The sequence below is a fragment of the Rutidosis leptorrhynchoides genome, chromosome 4 (assembly GCF_046630445.1).
Source record: "Rutidosis leptorrhynchoides isolate AG116_Rl617_1_P2 chromosome 4, CSIRO_AGI_Rlap_v1, whole genome shotgun sequence".
NCBI lineage: Eukaryota > Viridiplantae > Streptophyta > Magnoliopsida > Asterales > Asteraceae > Rutidosis > Rutidosis leptorrhynchoides.
In genome coordinates, this window is record NC_092336.1 from 40480053 (window position 1) to 40497581 (window position 17529).

The following is a 17529-nucleotide window of genomic DNA, read 5'->3' on the forward strand; positions in this document are numbered from 1 at the left end:
TTAGGGTTTGTTTTTATTTTTTGGACCGCTCTTTTCTCGGTATCCTTACTGATTATGTACTCGGTAATATTAATTGAGTCAAATCAACTATTTTATACATATATAAATATATATTTAAGAAATTATTAATAAAGTCAACGTTGGTCAACGACCGATGCGTCCCCAACTCGGCCGACGCGTCCTTTTTAAGTCTCGACCTATGCGTCCCCGACTCGCGACTTTTACAAACTTGTTTATTAGGCTACATAGCACAATGTATGTATGAATGAAGTAATGAAAAGTTGTAACCTTCCATTAAATATTAATTACAGTATTATAAAGTTTCCCACCTTCCAATTTCAGAACCCTTTTACTCAAAACCCCAAAAGAATAAACATACCCTTCTTCAACCTCAGGCATATATTCCCCTGAAATTACTGTTTTCTCACATTGTTATCTGCAACGTTACAAGGTAATTTAATGTGTCTTTTATTTATTTGTTATATTTCTTTACATTTCATCTATTGTTTTTACTGATACCCATTCAAAATTTTGTCTTATTATCTATTAAAGTTTTGAAATTTCTTCATGGGTTCGTTTTGATTTGCATAATACTTCATGTTTCCATCGTAATTTGTTCACAAAATCATAAATCTTTAAATCCTTCTTTGTGATTATATACAATTTAGCTCTTTTTTGCATCTTTGTTTGTGACGTGGCGGGAAAGTCTGAATCTTGAAGGCTCATTGATTCTTAATGGTTTCTAATGTTTGAGAAATTTGATTAAGATCACAGAAATGAAAAAATGGTGGATTGTTTCAAAATGATTACAAATCTACGAGATGAAAGAGTGAGTGAGAAATGGAGGAGGGTTGACTAGATTTATTGACTTTTAGTATTGTCAAAGGATTTGGTTCAAGATCCATTTTATTAATATTATAAAAGACAACAATTTTATAACCAAAAGTCAAAAATTGATTTGATTTTGTGGAGGGAATGGTATTGTAATGTGGGAAGAGCAATAGGCATTGGATTGTTTAAACACTCCATGGCTCCAAATTATCTGCATTCACTTGCAGATGATAATACAGATTTGCAGAAGCAAATAAGATGTATTAATGGTGTCTTTCATATCTTTAACCGTCCCCATATTGTTGTTGGAAGACGTATTCTTGGCCACAGTCCAAAGAGGTCCCACCCCGGTAATTTTTAACTTATTTATGCTGAATTTGTCCTAGTTATGATTGGTGGTTTATTGATATAATGTAAAGAAATAACATAACTAATGAATGTTGATTGTTTTGTCAAGATTTTCCCCCTTAATTTATAAGATTAGGCTAACAATATGTGTCATGTACTTATTGGTCAAGGATCAACCTAAAGTTTACTCCTTTGGACTCAAAAGTCAAATGTCTCAGTCATGAAAGAGAGCTTATTGCATATATGCAAGGAAAGGTTGTATATAGAGGCAGGTTGGGTAGTCAACTAATTGGTCAAACGGGAAGATCAGACTGATTGGGTCATCTGTCAAAATAGGATCAAGTGCGCGCCACGGATTTGAGTTTCCTAACCATCTTTCTGAAATCATGATCTAATAATAAGGCGGTTTTGGAGGATTTATGCTTTTGAATGACTTTTGCCCTGTTCAACCCATTTAACCCGTTTCCTTTAAGTTATACTCCGTATGTATTCAGTGTAACGTGTCTCACCCGTTAGAGATAAGACATAATCAAATTCACCCACTTATAGCGAAATGGCTCAAATCTGTCATGTCTAAGTTATTCCAAACTAACTATTAAAAGTGTATGTTATCTAACAGCTAATGCATGTAATTTGTGTGTTTGTACGTGTGCTCGTGTGCACACAGTCGCTCATCTATTGCCCCTAACGTTGCCATTTTAATGTTTCTAATTGCAATTTACTCAATTTCATGCAGGCAGTATGTTCTTCAGTAACAGGACACCTGACAGAGAGTCGAGTGTTGTATACCATTGTACCCCTGTAATGGTATGTTCAATTGGTTTTTACTTATTTAAAGTAATGTTATAATGCACACACTAATTGCTTTTATTGATTGTGTAATATAATCTACAAACTCCTCATTTTATTTCAGGAAAAACATGGGGCATCAACTGAATCATCAAATGACTCGTTCTCATCATGGTCCCCACCATCTCCTTTCTCCTATCTAGAATCAAGTACCTCTGCACAAACTAATTATCAAAGTGTTGACTTTCGAGATGTAGTCAAAGACTCGATGTATAGAGAGTCTCGTGGGTTATCACACAAAACGATCTTTAAAAAGGAGTCGAGTAAATGGTATTGCGATGAAAGGCACAAACTTTCAAGATCAAAATCTTGCCAGTTTAAAGACGGGTTATCGTTTTCCATCGTTAAAGATTATCCTCGATTTTCTTTTGATGGGAGAGAAACTCAAACTGACCCGAGGTTATCTGCCGATAGTAAAGAACGATCCATACGGACACTTAACTTTGTTTCACTTGTACCCATTAAACCATCTGATTCAAAATCCAACCTTCCTTCAAAAAGCCCGAAAATTGATACCGAAAAGGATCTGGGTCATACACGACCACCGAGTGTTGTAGCTAAGTTGATGGGATTGGAAACTTATCCTAATTCCACATCATTTGTAAATGTATCCGATAAATGTGGTTCGGTTACTAAAACGAGGGAACCAACATCGCCATGTTGGAAAAATTCGGAAATGAAACCGATTTCTAGGGTTTCGATTGAAGCAGCACCATGGAAGCAACGTGATGGTGCTCGTGTTAATACACCGACGACTAAAGTACAAAGCTCGGTGTCTTCTGTATATGGTGAAATGGATAAAAAATTGAAGAATCTTGAATTTGGACGATCGGGAAAGGATCTCAGAGCTCTTAAGCAGATATTAGAGGCAATGCAAAAGTGGGACCGAGAGGATACAACAGAAACATCTTCAGACAACGATTGTCAAAATCGAGAGTATGATGATTTGAAGACTTGCGAGTCTCGTATTGTTGTCGTGAAACCTGCAAAGGTTGTTGGAAAGGGTATTAGAAATAGTAAAGCGGCCAAAGATGCGAATAGTGAGAGGCGGTCTTGTTTATGTACGTCGTCTGTAGATTCTAGAAAGCAGTCAAATAAGCAGCAAAGTAGTGATCGAATTTCTGACAGAGGTAAAACGGGTAAAATGGTGAAGATGGATACAAAGATTAACGCATCTGAATGTTTTGAAGAAACCAGAAGTCACAGTTCTAATTTAACATCAGAGGTTGGTTTATGTGTTTCTATAACAGGTGGCAGTATGTGCGGGACATGCTGGTTTGTGTAACGTGTCAAAATGGGCCTTTTTAGTGGGTTGAAATGGGTTTCGTTGGGTTGGCCCAAAACACCCTGTGATCCATTTTTCAGAGAAGAATATGAATAATGAATGTGACAAGTATGAGTAATTTGAAGTTAGGAGCTTTCGGCATATAATATGTACTTTGGTGACTCTGACCTTTCACCTATATGACCCATGTCCTTAGCTAAGTAGCTATCTTTGTTTATACCCATTTGAACTGTTAGAGCTAAACTTTTTCCTGATTAGGCCCATATATATGTAAATGGGTCAAATTGACATCTTTAGTTTCTATATTACTATCATTCAACATGATTTTTCATTGTTTTGCTAATCACTTTTTGTTGCTATATGTAGAAATCAACTTTGCATGTAAAGGTGGGTGAACAGCACAATACAGAATATCCAAGTCCCATCTCAGTTCTCGATGATTCAGTCTATATGGAGAATTCACATTCACCTGTAAAACGTACACCAAATCCCCGAACTGGCAAGTCTTTATTTTTTTTTTTCTTTTTGTTTTTCTTTCTTATGACTGAATATCGAATATTAGATACTGTGTTCGCAAAGTTACTTTCTGTAGTTCAAGTGTCATAGGCTTTTACTTTCAAAACACAACGTAAAGACTGCGCACTGATATGTTCCTCGCCAACTTCATGTGCTATCTTTAATCTATACAAATTTCAGACATTTAAAAAAAAAACTATATTACTTTTGACTAGAATATATACTTATCCAAAATCATATTAGCACTTCTATTATATACAAAATAAATAAATGTGCTGTTGGATCAGGTTACCCATTTTGACACACAATATATTTAGCTGTTACCTGTCGAACCCACCATTTTACCATCTTTAGTGATTTACATATCCGTATGCATGTAATAAGATTTGACGAAACCGACCCAATTGTTTGACTAACAGATGACACTACAGAAACTTCTACTGAGGGAAGCGTTAAGAATCAATACAAAGCAACAAACGATGTTTCAAGATTTGGTTCAAAACAGAAGAAAATTCAGGATTTGGTTCTAAAACTCAAGAAATTCAACTCCAACCACGATGAAACTCACACAGATTACATCGCAAGTTTAAACGAAAACACAAACCCAAACCCGAACGACAGATACATATCAGAAATCTTATTAGCTTCAGGGCTCCTTCTTAAAGACCTCGAATCTTTTGAATTTCATTCATCTGGCCACCCAATGAACCCTAACTTATTCATAGTCTTGGAACATACCAAATTCTGTAAAATGCAGGATGGGAAGTTTCATAGGAAGCTAATTTTCGATGCTGTTAACGAACTTCTTGTTGAAAAGTTATGTTCACCTTCTAAAACGATGCAAAATCCTCGAACCCTTTTGAGAGAACTATGTATAGAGATTGAAGAATCTCAAACGCAGAAGGAAAGAAAAAGTTGTAACCTTGAGGATGAAGGGGATGATTTGAAACACATTTTGTGTGACGATGTGTTGACAAAGTCGAAAACTTGGACAGGTTTTTATGGTGAAACTTCAATGATCGCAGTCGAGGTTGAACGGATGATCTTTAGAGATTTGGTAAATGAAATTGTTATGAGTGGGGCTTGTAATTTGTAAAGGCTGCTGATTTTCTTGTATATATAATGTTTTTTCTTAGTGTTTTGATGGCCGGAGCTCAGGCAAGTTTACCTGAAAGTATAAGAATTTCTGGTGGGTGATTGTTGGATTCAAATTTGTTAGTGTAAGGAAGACTTTTGAGTTGTGACCATTCATTAGTTTTTTTCTTGACTACAGTAAACTTACTACTGCTTACAAAAATGGAAATTTTCGTATTGAAATGGAATATTTGTTTGGTTATGCTGTGTAAAAATCGGTTACAAGTTTGAGCTAGTTAACTGAAACGAGATTTGGCTTGATCGGTTCGGTTTTTTGTTTTCTGGTTTTGTGAAGATCTGTTGTTGGTTTGTTTGGGTTCGTTCTGATTTATAGACTAAATCAGCAATCAATTACTAGTCGTTTTTTGTGATTTTGGTTGTATCTAAACCAACAAGTTAAAATGAATTTTTTGAAGGGTTTTTCTTATGAAGACTCTAAGTTGTCGTTTAGTTAACACGCACAATACTTGTACACCTTCTTTGTTGACTTCAATTGATACCATTGATACCGGCCGATAGACCAGTCTCTTAAACTCGGAACTAATTGTGTATCTAGTAACCACTACTTCCTTTAAAGAGTTAAGTGAAATAAAAGTCGATTTTGATCCTGTATCGCAAGCATGATTCGTTAATGAAGCCGACATGGGGCTAGAGTAATCACATCAATATTTGGCACGTGAGTAAGTGAACTTGTGCTTGAATTGCGATCTGCTTCGGTGAACGTTGTCAGCTCCAATCCACTTGTTCAAAATTGATATATTCAACAAACTTATCTTTGAAACATCATTTTATTTATTTGTTCTTATTTGCGGTTTGTTCTAAAAAATTGCAGGTTATCAAAGAATGATTTGGGATAGCAGAAGAGCAATTAGAAGGTTGCAGTAGCAGTTTGGACTTAATACATTTATTTTGCTTAATGGTCTTTGGCTGTTAAACTGAAGACTTAATTGGACTGCTATTTAATTTATTATTGGACTGTTATCTAACTTATTGGGCTTCAAGGTTCACAAGTTCAGTCCATCCTTTGCTATGTCGGTTAAGAGAGCTATATAACCCTAATGCTTTTAGGGTTGAAGATTGAAGTCGATTACTGTGCATCTCTCTAAAAAGTTTTCATCTTAAATTGTCACACCCCCCAAAATGGATCAGGGGTAATTGTGATCAATCATATCATAACACAGTTATATAAACGAGAACGACTCTATATGAGACTTTTTAAATAAAACCTTTGTTAATAAAACAGCGGAAGCAGTAATACATGTTTACATTATTATTAAAACGTAAAATAAATGTTTATGAACTAAAATATAATATGCGATGTGGACTCCATGCAAGCATCAAATCTATCATCACAAAGTTGCAAACAACTAACTCAATCATCACCTGAGACAAAACATGCTTAAAGTGTCAACCAAAAAGGTTGAGTGAAATTCACAGGTTTATAAATAATATCCAAAGTTTTAGACCACAAGATTTAGTTTAAAGTTGATTGATATAGAAATATCAATCTAAAAGTGTTGCTGCATTTTGTAATATCGCTACTAAACAAGTTTACCCTATGACACCTTGTACTGTCAGTGTCGTGGAATCATTATTATGTAACCAAAGACCAACGGTCGAATGGTTAGAGACGTTACTCTCAATATGCCTACTCACAATAATTAAGTTTGCATTTAAACGTAGCAATTAACGATATTACGGTAGGGATTTAGCATGAATCAAAGCATGACAGCATAGTTAACAATTTAGTACTTGTGTCTAAACGTAAAACAGTTATAAAGCAAGCATGTGTCTCACCCCAAAAGTTGTAAAACAGTTATGAAACAGTAAAAAGTGAGGCTATGAAGTTCACCTTAGTAGCACAAAAGAGTATTCCACGAAAGAATTGAACGGAAGGACGTGACCGAGATCTCAACCTAGAGATAGAACGTATGATCAGACATTACCTAACAGACAATAGTATATAGTACTATATTGATAGTAATGGTTCACTAAAGAATTTCTATTTTCGGAAGGTTACTATTTATGGAAAGTTTCCACTTATAGTAATTTTCCAATTTTAGAAAGTTCGGGTTAATCTTTAGCAAGACGTTGTACAACTTTACTCAAACTTCGTTGCTATCAAATAAGTCAGGAATGACCAGATGTAACCGGGGGCCCAGGACTCTTGACCAGAATCTAAGTCATGGCATTCGAGATCCACAAGCTTACCCATAAATGGCAACCTAGACATCATTCACTTACGACCGTGAGTAGCGATGAAGTTCACATGAATTGTACATTATCTTTGATTAACCTTCACTTTAGGTTTATATGTTATATTATATTTATTAATGTATTAACAATTTGATTATCTTATATTATATACTATAAGTTATTATTATTAAATTAGTATAGTTATAAAATAAGTGTTTATTAATAATGTATTGTTATTAACTTACATTATAAGCATTATACTTTATTATATAGTATACTTAGTTATTAACCGTAAGTTATAATAATAATATTAATTTAGTATATGTAATATACTTATGTTAATCGAAAATCATACTAATATATGTTAATTCGAATATTAATTCATTAAATATTATATTTATAATTTTTATAAACTTAGTTAATTATACAATTCAGTAGGATATTTTATAAAAATAATTTTATCAAGTTTTTGTATTTATTTCCCACTTTTCTTTATATATATACTCGGTTTATATTAATCAAATTTAATTAGGTAATAAATATTAAATCGACCTAAATAAATAATTTTATATTTTTTACAGGTTCTATATTATGTAAAAATATTATAAAAATTATTAAATCAAATTTTATATCAAAATATTATTTATTTAATATTTTCTAATTATTTAACCATTGTAATCGACCTATAATTAAATAAATAGGAAAAATAATTTAAAATTAATTTTTTTTTTTAGTATCTAGTGATGCTACTAATCATATTAAAATTTTATAAAAATATTTAATACACGTTTGTATTTATTTTGTATTTTCTTTATTATTTCTCTCGGTTTAGAATAATGCAAAAGTAAATCCTTTTTAAATACTAATCTTCCCATTTATTTAATTTTTATACTTTTTACTTGTTTATAAAAGTATAATAATCTCAAAAAAAAATTATAATTATTTTTATTACTGTTTAATATTTTATTACGAATTTTATATTGTTTTTATGTTTAAATACTACATAATTCGTATTTAATTATAAATAATATTCCATAAATTATCAAAATTATTTTTATACATCATAATACTTATAATACTAATTATAACATGTAAAAATAATTTATATATATTAAATTCGAATTTTTAAAGAATATACAAAAAAATAAAAGCAATTCGATAAAAAATATAGAAAATACCTCAAGTACTTTTCCAAGTTTGTGGGAGAGTTTTTTCAAAGATTTGATACAAATTTTTATGAAATGGAAGTGGGTATTTATAGGAAAAAATTGGTTGGTGAAAAGAAAAAATATAAATAAAATAAAGGTGCCAATTTTGACAAAAAATAAAAATATGTTAAAAATGTTTTTAATAAGTTTTTGTTTTTGAAAATATTTAGTCAAAATTCATGGGCTCATTATTTAATTTATAAAAAAAATCTCTTTTTTTATAAGCTAAAAATATATATATATAATGATTAAAATAACTTATCATTTAATTAATAATTATGTTTCATATAGTTTTAAATATAATACGCATTAATATTAATATTAACTAAAGTTATTTTATATAATTAGTGTAAACTTTAGTTAACAAAAAGTGTTGACTAAAAATAAATATTTGATCAATGTCAAATTTAATTATATATTACGTATGGATAACAACCCTATAGTCAAATTAGTCAATTCAGGTATGGAAATATGAGGGTTGTTATACAAATTCAATCTCTCCAGTTTTCTGTTTCCTCTTCTTGATAGAGTGATTTGTTAGATATTCCACATCTTGTGGTTATTTTGTTTAATTTTCCTGCACACTTTGATATTACGAGTGTGTGGTTGATAGTTTAGTTTGATTTGGTTGTAATCTGTTCAGATTTGGAGATTGATTTGTTATCTGTTCTTGTATTTGGTGTTTAATTGATTGATCGAGTGCAAATTTTACACCACTTTCAATAATCATCACTAAAAAGTTAACCACCTTTTTTGTAAAAATGTAATCGCCATTAAGTTGGTAAATATGTGATTTTAGAAGTTAACAATTGTATATATTGGAATGACAATGAATCGGATGTCCGTTATTCATATTAATATCCATTAAATTTTTTAACCATTTCCATTTAATATAATTCATCCATGTATATCAGTTAGATTAAGCGGATAACGGATACTCGTTGGATGTTAAATATTATTAAAGATATCCCTATTATGAAATGAAATCATATAAGCATTTTAAACAAATATAAATATAATGTAACTTAATAAAATATATACATAAAAACGTGTAATCGTTGTCGTCAATTGAGCAAAGTATATATGTATCAAGTATTATCTTTAAGATTATTATTACGTAATTAGTTGCATATGATTTGAGCTACTTTTGATTGTTATCATAGTTGATTAAGATTGATGTATGAATTTTGATTGTTAAATGTTGATAATTAAAAGAAACTAAAACTCAAACATCATTAGATATGCATATATTTTGTAACACCCCAGCTTAACATGACCACAATATTGTCAGCTTTGCCCGCAGGCGCACGGCTTTTTCTTGGCGACCACACACGAGAAGCACTTTCCCAGGAGGTCACCCATCCTGGTAGTGCTCTCGCCCGAGCACGCTTAACTGCAGAGTTCTCATGGGATCTGCTCTGCCTGTGGTCCCAAAACGCGTTGTGTCATTTAAGCATGAGTATTACCTTATAATCTCATGATCACTCATGTCCGTGGGCGATGTGAGATTTTCCTAGGGTGTTACATTCACCCCCCCCCCCCAGGGACTCATCGTCCTCGATGAGGTTTGCCCCACCACCCCCAACGGCACATGAGTGGCTCTGATACCATTTTGTAACACCCCAGCTTAACATGACCACAATATTGTCCGCTTTGCCCGCAGGCGCACGACTTTTTCTTGACGACCACACACGAGAAGCACTTTCCCAGGAGGTCACCCATCCTGGTAGTGCTCTCACCCGAGCACGCTTAACTGCAGAGTTCTCATGAGATCTGCTCTGCCTGTGGTCCCAACACGCGTTGTGTCATTTAAGCATGAGTATTACCTTATAATCCCATGATCACTCATGTCCGTGGGCGATGTGGGATTTGCCTAGGGTGTTACATATTTAGTTAGATATGTATATATTTATATGTATATATGTAATTCGAATGATAAATAGATATATCCGTGAATAATAAAATGTCATCCGTATCCAATTCACTAATTTTTCACATCATTTATATTGTTATCCATATCCACTTATCATCCATACCCGCTTATCATCCATCGCATCGGATGGATATCAAAAAGATTGAGCATCCGGTATCATTCCTATGTATATATGTTAAAAATCGCTTTGAATATTCACCATTAAAAAGTTAAAGTATCTTTTTGTAAAAATTAAATTTTTTATAAACAAATAGAAATACTTCATAAAAAAAAAAGAAGTCTCAAATTACAATTTAGATTCCTAGCTTAGTTAAACAAGCCTAGAACACACACATTAGAAGTTAATATTAGCGGGTTTTATAATATATCAATTTTTTTTAAAGGTTTAAAGCGTCTAGGCTCAAGTTTTTTATCTTTAGTTACGTTTATGGTTTGTAGGCTTTGTTTTTGTTGTCTTGAGACCAGTGGCTATTGTTTGTATTTTATTTAGTTCTTTTATTTTTTCGAGAAAATGACTCGTTAAAAAGTATTGCGTGTTTTTTAAAATTATTTTTTTTTTCAAAAAGGTACCTTGTAGAAATTTGTTGTGCTCCCCATATACACTTTTTCTTTTTCGTCAAATTAATAGTCCACTTTCAAGTATTTGGTTAAATTATTTTTATACCCTGCTTTATTTAAGTAAGACAAAAGTATAAGTAAAAAGAAATGGATAAAACTGGAAAGTAAGAAAAAATAGATAAAAAATAAATCACTTTTTCTTAAACTGTGTATTTTTTTTTTCGTGTGTATTATTAAATTGGGACGGTTTAATAAATAAACTACGCTCGCTCGTTATAAAACCCCAAATCTAAAACCCTAATTCGTACCCCTCTTTTTTCATACACAAACACGCACTATTTCCAAGGGTTGTTGTGATGGCCGACGCTGTGGACAAAATCAAAGCTTTCTTGAAATCTCAAATTTACGATGAAGAAAATTGGGCTGTTAATTCGGTAATTTTTTTTTCATTCGTTGATTATCAATTCATATTATTGTGTATATATCGAAACCTATTATCCTTAGACTGTGTGAAATCTGAAAATTGGTTTTTTGTTTCCTAAATTCACTTGAAATTAGGCTTATTTTTAGGGTTAGTATTTGTATCTTTGTGATCTTCATTAGGGTTTGACATTGGATTTACCATGTGGTAAGCTATATTAAATAAAAATTAGTCGTTTGTGATATTCATAAGCTCTGTATACTGGTTATTGATTTGGCACTTTAATTGATGTTTGATATTGAGTTGGATGGATTGAGCTTGATATTTAGTTTTTTATAAAAGTAGTTATTAAGGCCCCGTTTGGCTCATGGAATCCAATGGGATTCCGGTGGAATTGGAATTGATTTTAGACACGACGTGTTTCTAAATTCAATTTCAATTCCTCCAGAATCCCATTGGATTCTGTGAGCCAAACGGGGCCTAAATATATATATATATAGTAATGGGTAGAATTGGCTGTATTTGTTGATTACGAGTAGTCGAATGGAAAATTAGTTGGTGATGAATTAATCAAATAGGTAGAATAGATTAAAAGAAGTTATTTCATTGTATTATGATATATTATATAGTTTTCTTATTACTGTGGGCTTCAGTGAAGGGTTCCTATAGAGAAAACGGTAGGTAGGATTATGGTGTTAACATGTTTCCTGATACACTATTTTTTACACTTTGGTGCACATTTTCTTAATACTGATGCACGCGTTTTATTGTGTTCATTTATGTGTACAATTTGTGCATTGCGACATGTGTCAGCACCAGAACTATCCTTATGCTTCTTCTGCATAAGAGCCATTTATCAAATCTCTTCCTTTTCATTATATTGTCATTAGTTAGTTATGGAAAGCATAAATAACTTATGTGTTGGAGGGTCGATCTACGTGTTGACATTTTACCCAATTCGTTCGTTTTTCTACCTCCATAACTCATGATTATATGGTATGAATATAACGTTTTATCAGATGTTGAAACATTTACACCTATTAACATAAACTAAATTTCAAAATAGACTAATTGTATGAGAATAGAATGTAGATTAAGGAGTTTTCATGATTACTTTCTAATCATATGCGTCTGTTCTGTTTATATATCATTATACGAGATGGGCGGCTTACATGTTGGTCATTATATCGAGATTGCAACTGCTAAACTCATCCTCGAGCATAATCAAAACATAAATACATATAGTATTGTTATTCCTGATATAGGCATATCTGTTGTTCATACTCTTGCTAATCAGCTGTCTACTGATGCAAACATAATATGATTTTTTTTTTTTATCTTATGTTGCAGAAGGTGATACGTGCTGTAGGCCTGTTTGCCGGATCCATAGTTTTGATGCGAAATTTTGGTGATCTAATGGCAATTTAAAGCTGGATGTTGGATCAATTCGATTGTCTCTTAGTAATCCGTGTTTCTTGTAATGGTTATTTGGTGCTTAAACTTTAAGATTCTCGTAACCTATTAAAATGATTTGGTTGCGTTTATTTTTAATAAACTAGAGTTAAGTTGAAGTTAATCTTTGGTTGTTAAAATTTAGGAACTCAAAACAGGTTATAATATATATTTAGTTTTACTTAACCATCTCCTACTCTTGAATCATTCTTTTGATTTTTCATCATAATTATATCCATCGTAATCTCCCTATTTAAACACAACCCCAACCAGTCACCCTGCAAATCACAATCATGGCTAATGGTGAAATGGATCATGCGGTTGCAGACGAACATGTTACAAGAAGGTCACGAGGCAGACCCGCTGGCTCTAAAAATAAACCCAAGCCACCCATCATCATCACCAGAGAAAGTGCCAACACACTTCGGGCTCACGCCATGGAGGTTAGCCCAGGGTGCGATGTAATAGAGAGCTTAGCTAATTTCGCTAGAAAAAAACAATGTGGCATATCTGTTTTAAGTGCAACAGGATGCGTGACTAACGTTGCACTACGCCAATCGTCACCAACTTCCGGAAGCGGGCCCATCGTTACGCTATATGGTCAGTTTGAGATTTTGTCATTGATCGGTTCGGTACTACCACCACCGGCACCGCCAGGTGTCACCGGGTTAGATATTTATCTAGCTGGACCCCAGGGTCAGCTAGTAGGTGGAGTCATTTCAGGCCCTCTTATAGCTTACGGATCCGTTGTCATCATGGCTGCAACCTTTAAGAATGCAACATTCGATAGGCTGCCGAATGAAAAACAAGAACTTGTAGCAATTACCACAGTTGCCCAACCGCTTTCAAAGACTTAGTAACATAATGTATTGGTAGTAGATAGTAGATACTACATTTTTATAGCTTCAGATATGGAACAACAGAAAGATGATAAGTAAACTAGAAACTTCATGTACTTCCCAATTTCAGAAGCTAAACCATATTTCATATTCAATAGTGCAATGCACATAGATAATAGGTTAACAAAATGAAACTAACCTAACTATAATCATCCGCAAAAACCAAAATTACTTAGATACATTTTTTTAAAGAAGACAGTACAAGACTTAATAAAGACTTAAAAAGTTTCAAACTTTCATTGAAGTTATCTCATCCAGCAAGAACTTGGATTCAGCTGCAAAATCAACTGGAGCAACAGCCTTGACAGTGATCCTTTGTTTTTTTTCATTGTTGTACTCTCGTGGTGCAACCATCACCCGAACAACATGAGGGACCCATGTAGCCTTCTTAAGTTGTGTATGAAAATCATTTGCATCATCCTGCAAATATCAACAATGACAAAAAGATCAAAAACAATCTTAACATCAACAGAAGTTTTGAGCTTCATGTATGAGATTCACTGTTTACCTGTGACTTCATCTTATCAAGCTCATCAGCTGAGCACCCGAGTATTTGTTCAGCTTCATCATTAAAAACAGAAAACCAAGCTCCCCCAGTTACATCAGAAAACTTTGCACTCATTATATACCTGAAATCACCATGTAAAGTTATAATGCTAAGGTCAATGATGTAGAAATTAGCAAGTAACAGATGCATTTAAAGTAATCATCACAAACCTCAAACTGCAGTCAGTTTCATTCTTTTGGCATGCTTCACACCAGTAACCAGATCCAATAGCTTCATTAACTTTCTTGTTACAGGTCTTGCATGCTCGATAATACATGGCTTGATCTGCTTTAATCAAGCTCATACAAACTCTTGCGGTGTAAAACACCGGCTGCCAAATACAACGATTCAATTTTTCAACAAATGAATCATTATTATTTATATATCTAATGACAAGTTTAAGTTTATTGTTCATATATAGTACATTATGTATGAAGTATGATACCTTATCTTCACCCAAAGATGGGTTGCTGGTTATATGGTCAAGTGTGACCCGGTCAGAGTACATGGATCGGCCACCATTTTTCATCAAAGGACTCAGAGTAGCGCCAACGGATTCCAAGGATGTTTCTTTGCCTTCTGAACAAAACCAAGATCGCAACTTTTGTGAATCCGGCGTATCAGGATTGATTTCGATGATACTTTTACCAACTGTTGACAAAGATACCCCTGCAGAAAAGAATTGACAACAAAAGAGGTTATTACAACTAATAATTAACGTAAACTCGTAATTACTATTGCAACAGGTTAGATATTGATTATAATTACCTGAAAAATCTGATACACGTAGAGATTTTATTGCAACTATGGGTGAATCATCAGCCATATCCAAAAGTTTTTGACCAAGATCAGTGGCTAGAGCATTCCACAAAGTCACAACTACAGTCTTCTTCCTGAAAATATTAGTGTTTCTACTTCAGGATAGGTAACAAAAAAGTAATGAAAACAATCAGAGGTATGATTTTTTTTTTTTAAACTGCATATAGATGCAAATCTTGCCACACCAACTCAGCCTGCAAATTTGGGCACATCAAAGACTAAAAATTGAATGTACAAAGAAACAAGTAGTTTTACGTGTCATCTGCAATGACTATGTCACGCTTTGGGATGCTCTCATTGTCAATTTTCCGACGAATGCTCATTGTTGGAGACACACTTTGCACAACACCAATAACATCTGTAATTCGCAGTCAGTTCAAAGTTATCATTGATTTTCTCAATAATCAATATAGAGAATTATGTGGGGAAAAAAAAGTTAAGTATACATTCATACCAACTAGCTCCTTCTGGTTAATGTAAGGTCCCAGCTGGTCAATCGGAACAAAATTGAACTTGGTTTCAGGGATAAAAGCAGCCTCGTTTATCGCCTCTTCCACTTGAGAACTTTCATTCAAAGTCATTTCATAATCATTTTGCACAGTCTTGTATTGCTTGTTAGCCACTTTTAAAGTCCCTTTTGATATGTAATAGACTTTTCCCATTTGGAACAGATCATAAAACTTATTCGCAGCCTCTTTAAACATGGTTGCTTGAATTTGAGTACCCTGCAACAAAATGGTCATTCTTGTCTCAACTTTCAAATCATAACACAAATAAATTTGAATCAAAAAAAAAAAAAAAAAACACTTACATCTTCATCAGTAAGCTCGACATTAAAAACACATCCTTCCCCTTTTGCATTTTTGTAATGACGCATGGCTCCTTTGGATGTCACACGAACCTTTATCGTCCAATTTCCCTGATAAGGGTTCAATGAAGCCAATGGGTGGACCCTTCTAGTCATTGACATTCGTGCAGATGGTGCGTTGCTGCAAACAAAATGAGCAACCAAATTTAACGAGTATTTATTAATTAATAAAGAGATGAATAGTCAACAAATTTTTAAACTTTATGAAGCTATAATTCAAATGCAAACTTAGATAACTATCTGATAACCAACTAATTAGGATCCTGATCATTCAAAACTGCAATATTCAAAAGAAAAATTCAAATAAAGTTTGAAAAAAACAATGAAACTTACTTTGCATTCTGCTCATGAATAATTTGAGCAACTGACTTCGGTTTTAGCACAATAACAGGCCCTTCCTTCTTCACCTCTACCTCCACCTTAATTTCATTCTCTAAAGCAGGAGATACAGCTTCACATTTTGTCACAATCAAGTACCTAATAAGATCAACACCGCAAAAGTGGGTTAATTAGAGCTATATACAAATCACCACCAATACTAATATATATAAAATAACGTTATAGAAAAAGTTAAAATACAACTAAATGCTTACTTTTCATTCCTGTTTGGCATATCATTGAGAGTGTAATCAACAACACGAATGAGACCCAAATTTTGAATGTTTCCACTTATAACTTCATATGACAAACTAGACTGCAAACATGCCTTCAACTTCATCTTTCCATCACTCACAGTAAACCTGTTAACCAAAGCATTTTAATTTTAATATCAGAAAGAACACCATAACAGATATTACCAAAAAAAATCATAAAATAAAAAAAATATATAGATTTTCATAAATCTACATTTTACATATGAATATAATTTGACCTAAAACGATAATTACATCAACTAGTTAAATGAACGCTGAACAAATCTTCCAGTATTTATTTATGTAAGCATAAAAATAAAGGAACGGTACTAAATATTAATTAATCATGTTTTGTAGTGTTGAACGAAAATTTTATAATAAAAAATTCAAAAATAAAATAGATACACGAAACCCTAACTTAACACTTGAATTAGATAAAAGTAAAAATAAAACCCTAATTTTGAATTATTAACTCAATAAATTGAAAGAAAAAAAAAAACTAAATCACACTATAAAAATCACTAAACACAGAGCAAATACACAACGGATAAAGAAACGTATAGAAACTTACGTATATCTGTTACCAGAAAACTTGATATCAAGCACTTGAACAACAATTTCAGGCAAATCAGCACAAGTTTCTGGATTAGGGTTTGACAATATCTTCGAAATAGCATCTGTGCTCACGGATTTCGCCATCGCCTCGATTAAAATTAACGAGTAATTTAACAACCCTAATGTCTCTGTGTGTTCTTACTCACAGTAGATCTACTGTGAACTGATACAAAAAGGGAAAACGGTAAGCGCTAAATAGAAAACAAAGAGGGAAATAGGGGGGTTTTGTACAGGGAATTTTAGCGCCATTTTTATTAAAGTTTTAAGATTTGATATCCCTCGTTTTTTTATTTTTTAGTTTTCGCGCCCAATATATTAAAGGGTTGATTTGGTAAGTCTGCACTTTTTGAGTATTTGGTGGATTATTGTGCCGTTTGAAGGTCTAAACATTGTCGTTTGACATGTTTTTTATATGGTA

General features: G+C 32.9%; 4 protein-coding genes across 4 annotated transcripts; 3 read left to right on the plus strand and 1 right to left on the minus strand.

Annotated features, from left to right (window-relative positions):
- The first annotated feature begins 362 nt into the window (after positions 1 to 362).
- LOC139843522 (protein LONGIFOLIA 1-like) lies at positions 363 to 5068 on the plus strand. The gene is made up of 5 exons (XM_071833627.1): positions 363 to 451; positions 1916 to 1986; positions 2093 to 3253; positions 3680 to 3812; positions 4249 to 5068. The coding sequence occupies exons 2-5, from the start codon at positions 1921 to 1923 to the stop codon at positions 4923 to 4925; spliced, it is 2037 nt and encodes a 678-aa protein (XP_071689728.1). The 5' UTR covers positions 363 to 451; positions 1916 to 1920; the 3' UTR covers positions 4926 to 5068.
- A 6064-nt stretch (positions 5069 to 11132) lies between these two features.
- LOC139845487 (mitochondrial import receptor subunit TOM5 homolog) lies at positions 11133 to 12920 on the plus strand. The gene is made up of 2 exons (XM_071835739.1): positions 11133 to 11292; positions 12630 to 12920. The coding sequence occupies exons 1-2, from the start codon at positions 11215 to 11217 to the stop codon at positions 12705 to 12707; spliced, it is 156 nt and encodes a 51-aa protein (XP_071691840.1). The 5' UTR covers positions 11133 to 11214; the 3' UTR covers positions 12708 to 12920.
- A 104-nt stretch (positions 12921 to 13024) lies between these two features.
- On the plus strand, positions 13025 to 13588 carry LOC139840575 (AT-hook motif nuclear-localized protein 16-like). The gene has a single exon (XM_071830837.1). It carries the CDS (start codon positions 13025 to 13027, stop codon positions 13586 to 13588), a length of 564 nt encoding a protein of 187 aa, XP_071686938.1.
- Positions 13589 to 13799: 211 nt separating this feature from the next.
- Positions 13800 to 17195, minus strand: LOC139844294 (replication protein A 70 kDa DNA-binding subunit B-like). The gene is made up of 11 exons (XM_071834513.1): positions 17068 to 17195; positions 16458 to 16604; positions 16198 to 16341; positions 15808 to 15985; positions 15451 to 15721; positions 15252 to 15354; positions 14946 to 15070; positions 14623 to 14846; positions 14348 to 14508; positions 14139 to 14259; positions 13800 to 14050 (listed from the first exon to the last, which is right to left on the minus strand). Exons 1-11 carry the CDS (start codon positions 17193 to 17195, stop codon positions 13859 to 13861), a joined length of 1794 nt encoding a protein of 597 aa, XP_071690614.1. The 3' UTR covers positions 13800 to 13858.
- Between the last annotated feature and the right edge of the window lie 334 nt (positions 17196 to 17529).

Bases quoted from the DNA above. Each gene is read 5' to 3' on its own strand.
- LOC139843522 (XM_071833627.1), top strand. From the start codon at position 1,921: ATGTTCTTCAGTAACAGGACACCTGACAGAGAGTCGAGTGTTGTATAC. The intron at 1,987-2,092 runs GTATGTTCAATT...ATTTTATTTCAG, and splicing joins ACCATTGTACCCCTGTAATG to GAAAAACATGGGGCATCAAC. The intron at 3,813-4,248 runs GCAAGTCTTTAT...TTTGACTAACAG, and splicing joins TACACCAAATCCCCGAACTG to ATGACACTACAGAAACTTCT.
- LOC139844294 (XM_071834513.1), bottom strand. From the start codon at position 17,195: ATGGCGAAATCCGTGAGCACAGATGCTATTTCGAAGATATTGTCAAAC. The intron at 16,605-17,067 runs GTAAGTTTCTAT...TTTGGTTAACAG, and splicing joins TTTTCTGGTAACAGATATAC to GTTTACTGTGAGTGATGGAA. The intron at 15,986-16,197 runs GTAAGTTTCATT...TTTTGTTTGCAG, and splicing joins ATTCATGAGCAGAATGCAAA to CAACGCACCATCTGCACGAA.
- LOC139840575 (XM_071830837.1), top strand. From the start codon at position 13,025: ATGGCTAATGGTGAAATGGATCATGCGGTTGCAGACGAACATGTTACA.
- LOC139845487 (XM_071835739.1), top strand. From the start codon at position 11,215: ATGGCCGACGCTGTGGACAAAATCAAAGCTTTCTTGAAATCTCAAATT. The intron at 11,293-12,629 runs GTAATTTTTTTT...CTTATGTTGCAG, and splicing joins AAAATTGGGCTGTTAATTCG to AAGGTGATACGTGCTGTAGG.